Below are 17752 nucleotides of genomic sequence, written 5' to 3'. Positions count from 1 at the left end.
GGCAGCCTTAAGAAGATAGAGCAGATTTTTGTTTAAGAGGATCATCAAAGTCATGCTCAGACAGCATCTGTCATTAAAAATATTTGTACTATTTTAGTATCATAGCAATGAGCTATTATTGTCCAATGGAGAGGCTATTTGTTATCAGAGTAGAAAGATATAGAAAGTGAAGATGTCATATCACCAATGTTATCAGCAAGCAGAAAATTATTTTACAGTGTTCAGTACTTCAGCCACAATGGAAGTTGAGTGGCAATTGACACACACATACACACACACATGCACACACACACACAAACACACGCACACACACACGCACACACACACACACATACATACAATACATTTAGTGCATGCAAACTTTGTCTCTCTCACACACACATGACAACACACGTTATCACATCACCATGACTGATGCCAAAGAGAGGCATTCATTTTCACTCATCAAACAAGGAAAAGCACAGAATTGTAACTCTGCGTGGGTGTGTCTGTCTGTCTGTCTGTCTGTCTGTCTGTCTGTCTGTCTGTCTGTCTGTCTGTCTGTCTGCCTGCAGAACAAGCAGAAAAAGCAAAAAAAAAAATTATAAATCAACCTCAGCTTAATTGTAGGTCTTGCACAAATGTATGGCTGTCATTCTCCAGTGCAGCTCTGGCAGCCGTCCAGGTGAGGAAGACGATCAGTAAGAGTTTGGAGATCACATCTGGCAACAGGGCTGTGGCGTGTGCAAGGCTGCTGTGGTGCCGGCCTGTCATTGCAGTATCATGCCCCATTGGCTGATGAGTTGCTATGCTCATGTCTTGTTCCTCTCAGCCCCAATCAAACCTGTCACAATATGAATCAGCCTGGCCTTAAGTGGGGGAAGATGCCCCTTACCATTAGATCAATCAGTTATCAGACACATCAGTCAGATTTAAGCCGGTGCGGGGCCACGTCAGAAGCAGAGAGATAGGCACTGGTGGTGTGTTGTGCTCATGAAACCTGGATAGTGACAGATGGAGGCTGGAATAGAGCTGGAGAACTGAACAAACTGAGAGGCTAAAGAGCTGAAATCTCATTTTCTCAGTGGCCTTGAGAGTGGAGCATGCTCAGTGCTGATGTTTGTCATCTCTCCCTCTCTGAGATGCTACTGCAGTGCTTCCCAGCAGGCTTGGCACAGGCTTACTCATGGACATCTCTCTTCTGGAGCGATACAGTGGCCAGGCTGCAGCTGCTCAGTGGATACCTCACTGTGTTTCTTTGTTTCACTCTCTGTTTCTCAGTTTCGCTCTGTCTTCGTTGCTCTCCTGTCTTACCTTTCTTTTATTGCTGCCTCTCTCACTCGTCTTCCCACTGTATTTCTTACACATTATCGCCTACTTTCTCGCTTGCATCCTCTCTTGTTTCTCTCCCCCTGTCTCTCATCCTCACTCCGCCCTTCCACATCTCTCTCTCTCTCACATACTCTAGTTGCTACCCTTAAGACTGTGGTTACCATGGTGACAGCTATGTGCTGCGGAAACGTCAAAGAGCTGAATCCACCCAGGATCACTTCCTTGTTTAACACTTAAATTCTTTCTTGCTGTTTCTCCTTGATTTTTAGCAGCTCTCTGTAAATACCAAAAAGTCATATTTGATTTAAATTCATCCATCCATTTGCTCGATTAAATAAATGAGGCAGTGCCTGTGATTTCTAGTCTCTTTCTGTGATCCTGATCTCAGCTGTTGCTGTGCAGAGTCATTAGTAACATTCAGATCGGGAATCTCAGTTGACCTTGGCACAGCTGACCTTGAGAAAATAGCCCCTTCCTCAGGCCTCCAGATGTCACTGACATTGATTTGTGTCGTGTCTCCCCTTAAGGGGGCTTCACCAGCCCACCCAGTGACATAAGTCTTCAGTGTCTCGTCACATGCTTCTCATCTTTTGTCCGTCATTCGTACAGAAAGCCACTTGTACATACACCATGAACACACATGGAAAGCAGCAAGACTGGCAGCATCAAGCAAATTATATTTCTGCTCAGAAACGTGCATTTTACGCAATCTCCTTGGTCTGTACTACAACACACACTACGGCTGGATGAGCAGGTTTTTGTTTCAGTAATCAGTCAGCCTGCCTGTGTTGTTCCAACAACACACCTCAGTGCATGGTCAGCTGAGGGAGCAGATGCCTTGTTAAAAGGTGAATATCAGCAGGTGGGGCTGTTTACTGTCATCTGATGAAGAGGACATTATTTTCACTCTTTTGCACTTTTTACCTATTGTCCTCCCCTTCCCTCTCTCTTTCCCTGCTCCCTTTCTTACCATTTATCCTCTTTCGTTCCTGTTTCTCTGCGTCCTCTCTCTCCCTCCCTGCCCTTGCCTCACCTCTGAGGGTAAAGACTACACATGTGTGTTAAAAGCAGGCACTATCCCCTACTTTAAGTCCCCCCACACCCATATACACTTTGTTGGCAAAAAAGCAGGCAGATGTAAACAACATAACCTAATGGCTGTTTAAAGCCATTATGTCTAAAAAAGATAAACTCTTGTGCCTGTGAAAGGGCAGGAGTGCTGTTGAGCTGCTGAGCAGTATCAATGTGATGATGTGCAGGTATGCTGTTGTTAGGAGAGAGCTGCTCAACTCCATCATACAGGAAAGCTGTCTTTTCTGGGAGCAGTGAGGAGGGATTAGGAGGCAGGCGGAGATGGGGCCTGTGAAGCATTTATGAGCAGGGCATACAAAGGATCCATGTCAAAACTTTTAGGGGTTGGCTCCATTTTTTTTTTTTTTTTTTTTTGGATGTGCTCTTCAAGTCATGCTCCTCCCACACTGGCCCACTGTGCCCCTCCACCTCCAGACCCTGATCCAAGGACGGCCCACGGCTGTTGAAAAACAGCAGATGCTTTCGAGGAGACTAGAAAAAAGAGAAGGAGATTTAGATGCACACGTCCGTGACCATATTTGTGCCTGGGTGTGAAAAATGGAGTTCATTTCAGACTCTTGTTGTACCCTACAATCTCATATAGAGCAGCTCAGCCTTGTTCAGAGCTCATCGCACAAACTTGTGGACAAATATACAACCTAATTTTCCTACATTGCGCAGTCTACTATTACGCTCTCTCCGTTCCCTTTTTGTGTGTGTTTGCATGCAATTTTGCATATCCTTGTTTTATGGAACACTGGCAAGTTGGACACAGTTGTGGAAAGTAGTGATCATAAAACTCTAACATTTTTGCTTCCATATTGATAGACTGCAAATTTTCAAATTTGGTCACAATTCAACAAGTTTGCCAAAACTTTGAGACAAGTGCTTCACATGTTCACCCTATTCCCAAAGTGCCAATGCTCCTACAGTTATGTGCCATATACCCCCATTACTCATATCAGCTACTCTTATATTTCACTGCTTTGTATCTTGTGTGGCTCTGCTTGGAGCAACCCTGTGTCCTAAAATTTCAGTTTCTATGTAACTAAGCTGCGACAGCAAATATGTTTTATACTCAAAGTTATTGTGACCGACTTACATTTTCAATTAACAGAGTGAGTAAATGTTGTTAATCTACACAAACGCAAATACTTCAACACACCAGCTGTGTCAGTAAAATGTTCACAAACAACGTATGTGTCCCACAATATCCGATCTTGCTATACAACATCCAGTGATTACAGCATTATTAAACGTTTTTATGGTTATGTTTAGGCACTCACAGCACGTGGTTGAGGTTAGGGAAAGTTTATGGTCTGGTTTAATACAGAAAATGTTCACAATGACTTCAGACAGAACATGTTAATTTACATGTAACCAAAACCACGCTCTTTCGCTAATCTTAACCGAAGCGCTTTTGTTGCCTAAACCTAACCACAGACGGGACTCTGGACGCAAACCCCAGTCTCTGCTGTGACAGTCGTGGACTTTGTTCAACATCCGTCCCCCCCAGCCACCTCCTGGCAACTCCGCTGCAGTTGATGAATGTAGCGCTCCAGTCAGACAAAAAGCGTATTGCGTCTGAACATAATCCACCCTGAAATTACGAATTTGTTGTCGCAGTTTAGTTGTATAGTGGCGTAATTTTTTTGGAGACAGGGTTGTCTTGAAGACAATCGCGGGATCTTGAAGGAGCACTGTGAGAGAATGTTGTGAGAAGCACAGAAAAACGACCACATCTTGTTCTAAATCTAAATCCCATCAACCCGAAAGTCACATTTCTTTTGTCCTGACGTCACAAATAGGCCTACTCACCTTTCTGACACATACATAAACTACATGCCCACCCACAGACTCACAGGCCTGGGAGCGAGTCTCATCTTGTAGAGTAGTAGGGGAGGAAGTGAGTGTTGAGATTGGGGGGGAGATAGGGCGGTAGGGCAGCAGCTCTCTGACACGCCGTAGCCCCTGCCAGTCCTCACTTACCTCTGCTGACAGATTAGATCATCGAGAACAACCTCTGGGAGGGCAGGCGAGAGGAAAGAGCAGTTCATTTCTGAACTAGGAAAAGCACTACACTGGACCTGATTGACGTGTCAAACCTTGGCCTTGGTTTGACCTCTTCAGTCTTGTTACCCACAGATGAGACTTAGGCTATTGAGTGCGCTGACCTGTTAAGACACGACCCTTCTGCTGCCCCTTCCAATCCCTGGTGCTGACGCCTCCTCCCAAGTAACGTCAAGAATCCTCTGAGGGCTGGAGTGAGAAAAACCTCGGGAGGGCCCTGCAGATGACTCATCTACTGATTCTTCTTTTTTTTTAAAAGACGAGTTTCACTGAGAGTCGCTCTGCTGTTGTCTCAACGTATTTTATTTTCTTGCCACTTAGGAGGACAGTGAAGTTCAGTCAGCATGAAATTAGAAAACCCTACTGTGATATAAAATAATACTGCGATCATCATGTAGTTAAAGTTTTGGCTATGTCAAATGAAGATAAACAGATTAGCCGCAGCGTTGTTGTTGAAGTAATGTTTGCATTAGATATTGTTTCGCACAGATGAGTAGAATATCCTCTTATTGTATTAAAGCCAGGCAGGGCGTCATTCTGTACTCAGTGCTGTCCTACCTTTATCTCATGTGTCTCTCCTTGCCCTATTTTCCTCTGTGCTTTGAAACTGTCTGAATACATTGAAAAAGCTGAAGGAAAGGTGACCTGCCCTCTCACCTTTCAGAATGAAAAATAATGGATTTTTATCATATTGCTTTTTATTGCAAGTATAACAAAGCTTATATAAAAGCTTGTTGTAATGGTTATAAATCCTTACTGCTGCGTGGACATTGATGAAACCTGGCTAACACTGATAAGTGTGAGAGAGAGATACAACCACAGACATGCTGGAACTTGCCTGTAGTGCTGAGGGGGGAACTGACAGACAAAAGAGGTGAGGAAGGGGAGCAGCTAGGGAAGCCAGAGATGATTTTGTGTAATTTTGCAAGAAGCAGTCTGTCACAGATTGTGATCTGAAATTCTGCACCTCACACACCACTCTCCTACACATATCCACAGAATCTGTGCCCAGGAAATCTGAACCAGATGTGAAGTGTTTTGGGACCCCGACATCAACCTGGCAAGGGCAGGTCTCTGCCTGAATTATCTGGGTGGGGTCAGCAGTGCAGAGGGGACAACTTAACTGGTCTCGCTCCACTTTTGCATGGGCCATTACAAAGGAGAAGATGCTCACGGGGGAGAGGAAACAGAGTTGGCTACAAGCAGGGCCACGGAGCATGACTGGGCCAGCTTCAGATTTTTTTGTGGACTCCTTGGGACCAGTCTCTCTCTGTCCTCAGTTGTGGCCCCGCAGCCGTAACTGAGGACAGAGCCACTGCTTATCTGATAGATCCAGTAAGGGAACAGTTGATTGCCTTAAAGCAATGGGAAATGCCTTGCTGGCTCCCCTCCCTCTTTCTTCCCTCCCTCCCTCTGTATTCTCTCACTTTTCCCCTCTTAGTTTCTTGAGCAGTGCCTCTCTACCTTTCTCTCCCTATTTTTCTCCCTGCTCCCTCCCTCCCTCCCTCTCTCTCCCTCTCCCTCCCTTCCTCTCCCTCTCTCTCCCTCTGCCCTGCTGTGAGTAGGTGGTTCCTTGCTGTACTTGATTGGTGTGAGTCTATATAGGAGGAGAGACGCTCTAACAGACTCAGAGTCTGGTGGTGCCCACTTGCCACACGTTCCCAACAGGACTACCTGTTTTTTTTTCTCTGTCTTTTCCTGAGAGGATTTACTTTGTTCTGACAGCATGACGGAGAGCAAGAGGAAAGATAAGAAAGGGAAAAAGAAGGGGGTTAGGAAAGGACAAAAGGAGAAAGAGGCCGATCCCACTAAAGGTAAAAGTAAATTAAAGGTGGTTTCTGTGTAACATATACATTTATGTGTGTATTTATGTGTGTGAGAGAGAGAGAGACTTGGAGAGAAAAAAAAGTGAGATTAAGTTTGTGATACTGTGTTACGGAAGTGTGGGACCAAGCAAGTAAGTATCCCCTTGGCTTGTCAAAGCTTGCTGCCAGGTTGTCACATGTATTGGTCTTCTAATGTGGACAGCGTGTAGAGGCACATCTGGCTTTGCCAGCACTTTGGAATCGCAGGGAAGTCAAATGTGATGTGTGTACACAATCAACAAAAACTTTAAAGGCAAGAACCTCACTGAGCCAAAGTACAGTTGTATTAAGAGCCCTCTGAAAACTAACGACTGTGATAATAACTGTGATTTAAAGGTTTTCGTTAATTTATCGCATGATCACATCTTCACAAATGCTCCGCCACATATTACAGGTTTGGAAAAAAAAAAAAGTTAGCTTTTCTTTTACTGTTTTATCATTAAAGTGATGTTTGTATATGAGAATATATCATTTCACCAGGGACTATATGACTGTATTAATAATTGAGGAGTTGCTACAAAGTTTATCTTAATTCTGAGTCTGTGGTTAGTCATCCAGCATAAATGCCTGTGTGTATGTGTTTTTGCTGGAAGCTACTTTGACATTGGAAAAGCATGGGAGCTACTTGTCTCCCAGTCACTTACGTAGCAATGTGCTTGCTCAGTGGTGGATCCTACAAGCTGCAGCATGTCACTGTAGTTTGACCTCAGGTCATGGGGAAGCCCAACCCCCGTTTCAGTGACACTTTGAGGACAATACCATAAATATTGCTGAAGCCACTATGTTTGATTTTTGGTTTGATCAGATACTGTATCTTAGACAGCATCTCTTCATGTTGGTAGCCATTTTGTACCTGCTGATGTCATTCTGGTCAGCTTCCAGCAGATAACCCAAGAGACTGGGTTTAGCAAAGATTTTTTGTTTTGATAGAAGATGCTTTGTAGGCCTTGTAGTTATATAAATGGCTTCTTTTTCAGTTTACATGTGCTACTGTTGTTGATTTTGGCATTTGTGGTCAATTTTCTTGTTTTATTACCCATACAAACTTGAATATATAAATAATTACTGATCCTCATTCCAAGTTTGATTGTGATCTATAAACACGTAAGATAAACAGCTCCCCAAACTACGCTGGACAAAGAGTGCTTGCAGAATGTTTTTTGGCATCTTTGTTAATCAACAAGTACAGCTGCTGTACACATAGAAAAGAGCTGCGTGTCATGAACATATTCTGGTTTATCTTCTCTGCTTTTCACGAAAATCAACCATGCCAGTCTATGCCTTGAATTTAATCAATATGCATTAAAAGTTGTAACTGTAGGTCTTTGCTGCTGTTGTTCGTGTCAGTTTTAAATGTACAAGAGCATGAGAATCTAATCTTTAATCATCATTTTCCCCTACGAAAATTAGATCTCTTATTGATTTGTGACAAAACTGGGTAAATGGGTAACCTGTGCGAAACTATGTGCTTATCCATTGTGAAATCGAGCTTTCAAAGTAGGTCAAAATTAAGACATGCTCATGGGTGATGCTTCTTGTGTCTGCACTACTGGTACATGCACCACATCAGGTGTGGTCTGTGCCTGACACTCCAAAATGGGTCATCCATGATAGAAAGAGAAAGGGAGAATCTTCTACTCATTATTTCAGACTGATCATGTTCTTTAATAAATGTTGCCAGCTTGTAATTTTCCATAAGTGACATGATTTCATAGAGGATGTGGTTTATCAATAAATCATGTTCAAAAGAAGTCATCATTTGCAAATGTCAAAACAAGTCTGTACAACCAGATGTGCAGCTTTGTGTGATCTACGTATTAATTACAAATGAAGTAAAGTTGTAGAACTGTATACAGCATCAGAACAGTATGCTAGCTTCCTTGTTGTCTGCTTACTTCAACAGAAAATCAAAGAACCTTTAGCTAGCTAACTTGCTTCGCTGGTATGCTATCTCATCAGGGCAACATGTCGTGAAATATGCTCCAACAGACAACTGTAGATTAGCGCCTGACTTTCTGTATTATGGCAGTCCATATATATCCACCAAAATATATGCGATAGTTTAATACAATTTTCATGTTTGTCGCACAAAAAGTTTCCTTAGAGTTGCATTTTGACATGTGAGGGTCTACGTAGAGGAAACCAAAAAGAACTTATGATCAGGTTTGTGTTTAACAGTTTGCTGGATCCACGGATGGTCTCAGAGCTTCCATAGGCACAACTGATTCTTTTTGAGATTTTCCTCCACTAAAAAACAACCCTACGATTCCTCTCTGTAAGTGTCTTTTTACGACTTACAGGTGACCCTTAGCGCCCATGCTAATTACGATGGGAGCAAAAATCGGGTGATGCAGTATAAAGAGCGACAAAGTCCACATTAGGACAAAGTTTGGGTGGATGGATGGATTTTGACACAGGGGACTGTTGTATGATTACCATTTCAAACCAATAGTCATCGTTGTTTCCTTTTACCATGGCTGTTCCACATTACTACATGTTTAATGTTGTAACCATGACAACAACCTATATAATACTTCAGTACTTGTTGTAGCTTAAATCATGATCTTGCCTTAAACCCTATCTAAGCTGCTGTTGTGCCTAAACTTGTGACTGTTCCATTAACTTAACCGCATGTTTATTATTGGAACCATGATGGTGAAGGTGCGGTGCGCTTTCCACCGTGGGGGTGCTATTTCATGAGACGCTCCCATGGGTCGTATCAGGGGGGCCATTCAGATTGGAGGACTCTTTCATATATTTTTTTTCATTTCCTGTAGTTGTGGCTGCATGTATGGCTGTCTTATAAATGTATTATTGAAATGCCATTGAAATTTATTTCAACTTTTTCAAGATGTTAATTCAGCTCAACCTTTAATGCATCAGTGCAACAGTATGCTGCATTGTGGATAATGCATTATACAAAGTACTATCTGTGCGTGCATGTGTAGATGTGCTTGTGTGGATGAGGTGTGTAAAAATGTAATTCATGGAATATAGCCATGAGTGATCTTTTGAGGCTGTTTACTGTAAGTCAACCATCACCGACATCACAGAGGACAGTATCGTCTTGTGTGCCTTCTCTGAAAATTCAGTTCTGCACATTTATTTAAGGAGATTACCTAACAGCAGGTATTTCTCAGCCATAATTGCCTTTTCATTGGCTGTGACGTCTTCAGCATTTGGACCAGAAAGTATTTCAAAGTGTTGATTTAGGGTATACCCCTGCTGTAATGTTACATGATGATTTCCTTTCACGTCTCTTTTTTTGAAAGCTATGTGTATTGTGGCTGAAAGTTGACACTCTTTAAAGAATGTTGCATGACTTTTCTAATGAAACAGGCCAAAGACTTCTGAGCCAAAATTTTGTTCCTTTTTGGCAAGAGAAGACACTCAAGAGAGGGAAAACCTGTGCAACTTTCTAATCTTTCATATGAATAATATGAATAAGACAAGAAGAGCAAAATGCTACAGGCATTTCATCAAATCTTTCATCAATGCAATGCAATATGAATGTATGTTTTATCTTTTTTCAAGTAGTAGCTAGAAATCCCTGTACAGTCTGCCTGACCAAATTTTGCCATTGATTATACATTATAATTCACAAACTTCTACCATCCATTCTAATTTATATCAAGCCAAAACACAACAAGTTGCTTTCTGTTTGAATGGGTTTGCTTGCATTGTAAGGGTGATAATAATTAGTTACGGAAGTAAAGAGTTAGCTCCTTCATTGTGTGAGAGATCATTTTTATCATGACCTAACAGCTACCACACCTTTGAAATAGAGCTACTTAGATTATTTAGCAACAAACTGTTTATAGACACCAGTAGTCAGGGGAGGTGGTGTTGAAGCCTCAGACAACCTCAGTTTCCAATTTTGGTGTGATCGTGCTCCATATAATTGCTCTTACAAAATTGCTTTTTGGTGTGCTGCTACTAGCAACAACTTGAAAGAGGAAAACAAATCAGACAGGCAACTAATAAAACCTCACTCTTTAAACAACTGACCTATACATACAGTGGTAAAAAGCCTATAAAACACCAGGACATTTGTGCATAGACAAGACCCTATTGTTTCTTCTAAGTTCACTATCAATGATAATCTCAAAACATGGCTAATCAGAACCATATAATTGCCAAGCAAAGACAGGTCTTTTGAAGGGTGGTTCTCAAAGAAAACTTATAATTTGAAAGCAATCTTCAGATGAATATTTTGAAATTACTGGTTCACCAAAGAGCTTCCATGTCATGTCATGGCACAACCCTGTCTCCTGGAAAATTTACATTTGTATAATGCAAAATTGTATTCCCACTTATGTTGTAATTATGTAGTCACGTAATCGCAAATGGATCACGTTCAGAGGCAATGTTTTTTTTGTTTGGTTTTTTTATTTTTTTTAAATCATTTAAAGCGCTACATTTATGAAGTGTGATAGTTGGTAGAAGGTGGTTGGGGTGGACAGCCGGTGTACAAAGTCAACAACCGTCACACCAGAGAACGAGTTTCGCACAGTCCCGTCTGTGGTTAGGGTTAGGCAGCGATAGCACTTTGGTTAATGTTAGGGAGAGATTGTAGTTTTGGTCAAATGTAAATAGTCCCTGTGTAAGCTAACCACAAAAAAGTTTAATAATGCCGTAGTCACTACAAGTGGATATTATACTGTAAGAGCAGATATTTTTGCAGAAAACAATAATTTGGTCTCTGAAAATTTTACTGATACATTTGGGATAAATATTTTTGCAATTTACCAAATACGTTAATTAAGATTGCCTCACAATGTTCATAGGAAACGTAACCAAGTCTGATTTACCTTTACTTCAAAGCATATCTGTTGCTGCAAATTAGTTGTATGTAAATCTAATTTCTAGGAGACTGTGTTCGTTACAGTGTAAATTACGTTGTAAGTGTCCCACTTGCTTGCATATTTAGTTACTTTACTTTACCAAGAGAAAAAAAAAGCATCATTTGTAGTCTTTGATGTGCCCATTTGTGCATGATTTCCCTAGCCCTACGTCTGTCTCTCTTTTTGTTTTTTTCTGTGTAAATTATTCAGGCAGTACATAAATAACAGCAGTATTGAGCAAGACCCCCATCCCTAATATACTGTAGATGTGTGTTGACCAATGTCAGTGGCTCAGTTTGGGAAGACATAAGATGTTTGACCCAACTTACTGTGTCAGTCTGAGAGGCTATTATGCATCTATCAGAAACAGAATAACATGGGCATCTCATTGGACACTTCTCTGTCCACAACTATTAAAGTATAATACAGTATTTGATCTGGTTTGCCCTGATTATATATCTCTCTCTGCACCAACCTGTATTTAACGTTGTCTCATCGCCACTTTAGGCATGGGCAGGTAATGGAAATCCAGGGCGTGTGAATTTGTGTGTTGGGAACGTCTGCTAACAGAAGAACCCAACCATGGGATGAGCCAAACCAAAATGCAGAGCTCTAGAGTAGCTGTAGGCTGTGTAGAGTTATATACTGGGGTGGCGATTCTCAGTGGAATTGGTAGTATTACCAACCCTTCCACATTAAAACAGTTAATATAAAAAATATCTGTTAGAGGACAAATCTGTAGTTGTTAATCAATTTTTGTTGTCAATTCATTTTTCTTTGTCCATCATGTGGCTGCCACAGTTGGAACATTCAACACACCAGTTTACAGTTAACAAAATGAACTTCCTGAACATAAACATCATCAACAGAAATGCACTGTTCTTCAGAAATCACATTATTGCAAAAGAGTAATGTAACAGAAACTAAAACGTTGTAGCTAAGACTTGGAGATGAGTTTCTACTATAGTAAGTTTCACAAAAGTATCTTATTTTACATCTTTTATTTCAGTGTGACAGTTTGCATTGAAAACTTTGAAATTTTATCTTATAAATTGGAATGAAATAGTGTTGCTGATAAATTATGAACAGATGACTCTGGACTCAGTTTTGGCTCTCCATGTTTGTAGTTTTATCACTGCATGGTGGTCATAGGTCTGACTGACACTGTGGTTTAAACTGAAACCATACAGCCAAAAATCTAAAAGTGAGAAACTACCACAAAATCAACTCTCTATTAATTGGCAGCATGTTGTATTGCAGAGCATAGAGGCTCTTATGCAGTACTGCAGACATCTACACAATGTTTCGTGCAAAACCATACTGGTCAACATATTGGCTCCAATATGTTGAGGGCATCAAACCATAAATGGAGGCCAGCTCTGCTGCTTGTTGCAAATATGAATCATTTGGACACTTCCTAATTCGCCCAGAGTAGTAGCATTTATGATGGATTTTTGCCACATGGGCGTAGACAACCATGTCAGACAGTAATTGTTTAAATTCCACCATCACTTCAGTGTCTTTTGAACTTTTATTGCAAATGACATCAGTTTCTATCCATCCTTTTTGCAAAACTAATGAAACAGCTGCAAAGAGGCGCTGTGGTGATTTTGTGCTTTTCACTATGCAACCAAACAAAATTAAAACAAAAGGAAAAAAGAAACAAAAAGAAAAAACAAATGGAGTTAGCCAGCATTTTTCAATTGACATACAGAGAAAACCAGTCTGTGCATTGTGTTTATATTTACTCTGCCTTTGTGCCAGCTATGAAGAATTGACGTGTGCAGAAACTATGATCATCAGATTTGCATCGCATGTCAGTGATGGACTGCAAGTAAAATTATTATACATGAAAAGTTATAAAATCATTAACTCATTAACTAAAATCATAATGAAGCAAAGTCTCAATTCAAGAACAGTCTTATAGAACAAAACTCCTTGGTTGTCTGGATGGTTGGTAGTAAATGATTAAAGTTTGACATGCAGTTCTTTATTCATTTTACTATCACAGAGAAACATAAAATAAACTAATCCATTTGAAAAGTAGCATTATTAACAGCATGTCTATTGAGTTTAGTGAGCGAGAAGTAGAGCATTTTGAGTCATATATAAACAATGTACCAGATAATTATTTGGTGAAAGTGTATTGGCTCTGGTGGGAGGCTGTTGAAATGATCTTTTCGAACAGATGTTGTGTTACAGTGACTAGTATGCAGTGTCTGAAGACCATTCCCACATGCAAAACCCTTTTCTCTAGCTGTCTCACCATGTAATTTGTCTTTTGACAACGTGCAGTGAAGTGACATAACACCAGAGTAATCAGGGATACTTTGTCTAGAAGGGAAACACAAAGGCATGCCTCAGATTCCTTTTCTAAGCTCCTGGAAGTAAAACAGAAATGTTAACTCAATAATATGAGCAGTGCATTGTTAATTCATCAAATTACTTTGTTTTTGAACCTCTCTCTGGGCTGAGGTTTCCAACTGTTACTCAAGGCATGAGCTGTTGACACACCGGATAGGCTTCTATTCTCAAATTTGGTTTTTATAGTCCATGTCTGCAGCTGCCCCTCCGCTTCAAAAAGAGAGAATCAGGCTGTTGTTGAGGCAGGGGTTTATCATTGCTGCCTGACACTTTTTCCACTGGTGTAATGGAAAATGAGATAACCATTTGTCTCTAAGAAATTATTTTATTTCCAGTGATAATGACTCTTTATTTTCTTGTTGGAAAACATGAACTGTGAGTAAGTTAGATTAACATGCTTTATGTCAAGTACAGTTGACTTGATTGTACTGCACTTAAGTTGTGTCCATGAAGCTGTCATTGGATGAGGCTCATTTGTCATTTCAAACATGAGCAACTGTTGTATATCACTGCCTAAGCTGTCAGAGTATGTTATTTTGTGATTTCTACAAGTTTATAGATTCTCGAGGCATTTGTTGTTAATTCATTTTGTGTGACACAGATAAAAGAGCTGGAAAGATTACAGACATTGTTTAACATGAATGTGACGACTAATCCCTGTGCAGAATGATGTTAAACATCTGTATCCTGAAGCTACAGTGTGTGATGGACTCCTGTGTCTTCATTAGGACTGTATCCTGTAGATGGAGCAGACCCTCTTACACATCTGGCTTACTGGGCTGATGAGAAGTGCAGTACTGTGTTTCTGTAACTTTTCCAGGCAAGGACAAAGTTTGTTTAATTTGCTTGGCAAGGACGAACCTGTGTCCAGGCGAAGTACTAAACATTCTTCTTTATGGTGCAGCTTCATTCCTGCTGTTCTCTTGACTATGACTGACAAGGATTTCCTCAGGCAGTGTGCTGGGCTGAGTCTGGCAAAGCTGAGTGTGTATGGAAATCATGTACAGTAGTTCACTTGTACAGACTTGGGACCACGGACTCATGCTGACTGTTCTGTTCTGTAAGCACTGAAAAATCTGTTTTTCTAATTACAGTCCAAAAAACTTTTCTTGCCAAATTACATTCGTACAGTTAATGAAAATGTATGATGAAGCTGCTTATCAAACATGGCACATGTGCATATGTTATAATATTCTTCAATGTGCCATGTAGTTACAAAACTGAGTCAGTACGTACAGTGCAACTGAAACAGTGCTGGAAATTTTCCATTAACCAGTGTAATGTGAAAATTAGGGGGATCACTAGACCATAGGGCATTGTGCAGTCTGATCTTTATTTAACATCAAATCCCATATGGTACATTACATTTGTTAAACAACAGAACATTTTTAATGAAGAACATCTGGAACATCAGGGGTCTCATGTTCAGTATATGGTCTTGCCGGAGGCTATTGATTAAGCCACACCACTCGCAGAGTTGATTTGAAATGGCCATATATAGTACATGTTCGGTCTATACAATGTTATAACAAAACCTCATTTATGCCTTGTCTTTATTGTCCCAAACCCTTTTGGGACAGTAAAATCTTCAACTAACTGCTATAACAATTGCAGCACAAAGATCCATCTTGAGAATAAGCTCATTATGGAGACTAAGCACCACAGTACAACAGCACATCCTCCTTGTATTAGAATCTTTATTTTCCAAATGCCATGAATATCATCACTCACATTTTCCAACAGGAAGCTGTTCACAGATAAAAGTCCACTGTCTTACAAGCCACAGAGTAATTTTAGTAACAAATAGCTGCTATTGAACTAAAAATACTTGTTTTTCCATTGATCTATGTTGTTTGTGGGCTATTTTAAATTTGACATTTTGTTATCTGTGATTCCAGTGGAAATCAGAACAAAGTGTATGTCAGTCAGACAGACTATCTTAGTATATGTGGTATTCAGTATCCTGAAATAATTCCTGCTTATGATGTGAATTGCCTTTGTATTTCAAAACTTGTCATTGGTGCCCTTTAAATAAGGCAAATTGATGCTGCTCAAGTCATAGATTTAAACAATCAATGTCATTACTTAAGTGGGAAAAAAATACTAGTGAACATCCAAGGTCTAAAGTGCTGCGAACAATCACTGTAAGATTACTATACAAATCAAGCTAATTACATTAATAGTATATATTTCTAAAATAATTTGGACAACATCCACATCTTCTGGGCATCAGACATTTAAGTGAGACAAAAAAAATGGGCATACAAGGATGGATGATGGTAGACTTCATGTACGCTGTGTACTTTTCAGAGAGATCCATGGCTGGAACTGAGAGCTTTGACCTCTGGCACCTATTAGGAGTATTCGTGCCTAGTGACCAGAGGTGGCAGAGCAGAGCTTCAGTGTCAGCATGTAGACTAGAGGACACACTGCCAGACACAGAACATACTCACAGAGTACTTTTTTGCTGTAGGGCTCTTCAATGTCCACATCTGCGGGGTTTACAGAGTTTCAGAAAGGGCTGCTGTTCATGTGTGAATTCTCGTGTATGTAGCTGATAGTGAGCCAAGTTAGGATCAGTAATAAACAACAGTGACCTCTGCAGTAAAAAAAAAAGGGTGGTGTTTTCAAAATTCGTTCAAATTGTAGGAACACCTCACATTGTCACTAGCAAAACTTCAAGTGTTTTTTTTTGATGTAAACCTAACTGTATCCCAAATCCATCAATCCACTTAAATCCACAAAGAAAATGAAAAATGCAGCATCATTAAGGTTTTTCTTTCTGTGCAGACATGTCGCCTTTACTAGGTCAGTGAAGTAGGACAGTCTCAAAAAATGAGGACGACGGGGGATAATTTTGGTGCACCTCTATCTCAATGTTTAATTGAAGTCGTTACCTATGTACAGTACACTTCATTTTGCTTGTCATGCTTTGTTTGTCTTCATTCTGCTTTCATCCTTTAGAGGCATGTCAAACAGCTGTAATTTGCAGGACTGCACAGTTCAGCATATGCATGAAATTATAAATGTTACACATGGAGAGAGAGAGTGTGTGTTTGTGTGTAAGAGAGACAGGGAGAGAGAGGGAGAGGGGCATCTTGGCCAGCCCCTGGTTGACCCTTGTTCACCCCTTCTGTCTTGCTCCGCCCTGGATGAGTCTTCTCCTAAACATGTGTGCAGCTGTCAGCTGGCAAGTATTTGTGTGAGTGTGTGTTCTATGTACATGTATGTGTGTGTTTGGACGAAGCTCATTTTTCATATTTAAATTTTGTGTGTGTGTGTGTGTAATAAAAGAAATGACAGAATATACCAAGATGATTATTTTTCCTCAAACATCACATGTAATAAAGGCTACAGTTTAAAATATTAACTGATTGCCATTAATTGCACATGAGTTTGTTGTTGCGGGTTTTGTTCATCAGCTGGTGGATGCTGAATATTGCTTCAGGTGTTTTTATAGCAACAAAGCCACAGTGAAATTCAGCCTGTTTATTAGTCTGAGGCAAAGTTGATAATGTCTCTTGTAACAACATCTGGTGGTCACATGAGAGAGTTGTTGGCTCAGTCCATAGAGATGAAGATTGGCTCTATTGCTCTCTCTCCGTTCTTCTTTGTTTCACTGTTTTTCCTAAAACATACATGAATAAATGAACAGTGTTAACCAAACTATAATCATGTTTGTACCTGTATTGGTTAATAACATTGGGTTTTTCTCCTTCTCTCTTTTTTAGCTGCGGCTCCAAAGTTAAAACCGATGAAGAATCCAATAATAGTGGACGAGGGGAAAAAGCTCATAGTAAAGTGTGAGGCCACAGGGAACCCTCTCCCCACCTACAGATGGTTCAAAGATGGCAACGAGCTGAAGAAAAACAAAAAAGTCAAAATAAGGAACAGCCAGTAAGTACAAACGACCCATGTCCTGTAAACGTAACACAAGCAGTGTAACATGAAAAGTAGACACTCAAGAGACAAAGCATTGTTGTTATTACCAAGTGCAGTTTGAAAGTCATTGAAAAATCAACATCAGTACAGAAATTGAATGAAAACATTTATTTAACACTTGGCTTTATAAAAGCTTATTCCTTCATTGAAATGTCGAGCAATGGCTTATTTTGAATCAAGTCAATTTATCATCCCTCCTTATGCCTGTGTTATGTTCTCACACACATAACAAGTTAGAGGCAATAAAGCACATCCACCCTCAACTCACCAGTTATGACTAATAAA

General features: G+C 40.3%; 1 protein-coding gene across 3 annotated transcripts in view; it reads left to right on the top strand.

Moving 5' to 3' along the window:
* The first annotated feature begins 6098 nt into the window (after positions 1–6098).
* LOC111234371 (pro-neuregulin-2, membrane-bound isoform-like) overlaps positions 6099–17752 on the top strand; it is a 47500-nt gene continuing 35846 nt past the window's right edge. For all 3 annotated transcript variants that reach the window (XM_022762427.1, XM_022762424.1, XM_022762426.1), the window contains exons 1-2: positions 6099–6266; positions 17257–17422. In XM_022762427.1, the coding sequence (XP_022618148.1) occupies positions 6179–6266; positions 17257–17422 (254 nt within the window). In that variant the 5' untranslated portion in view covers positions 6099–6178. The remainder of the gene's footprint in view (positions 6267–17256; positions 17423–17752) is intronic.

This window comes from Seriola dumerili, unplaced genomic scaffold (genome assembly GCF_002260705.1).
Source record: "Seriola dumerili isolate Sdu_G_001 unplaced genomic scaffold, Sdu_1.0 BDQW01000449.1, whole genome shotgun sequence".
NCBI classification, from domain to species: domain Eukaryota; kingdom Metazoa; phylum Chordata; class Actinopteri; order Carangiformes; family Carangidae; genus Seriola; species Seriola dumerili.
The sequence above is the reverse complement of the archived record's forward strand: the minus strand, read 5'-3'. Positions and strand labels throughout refer to the sequence as shown.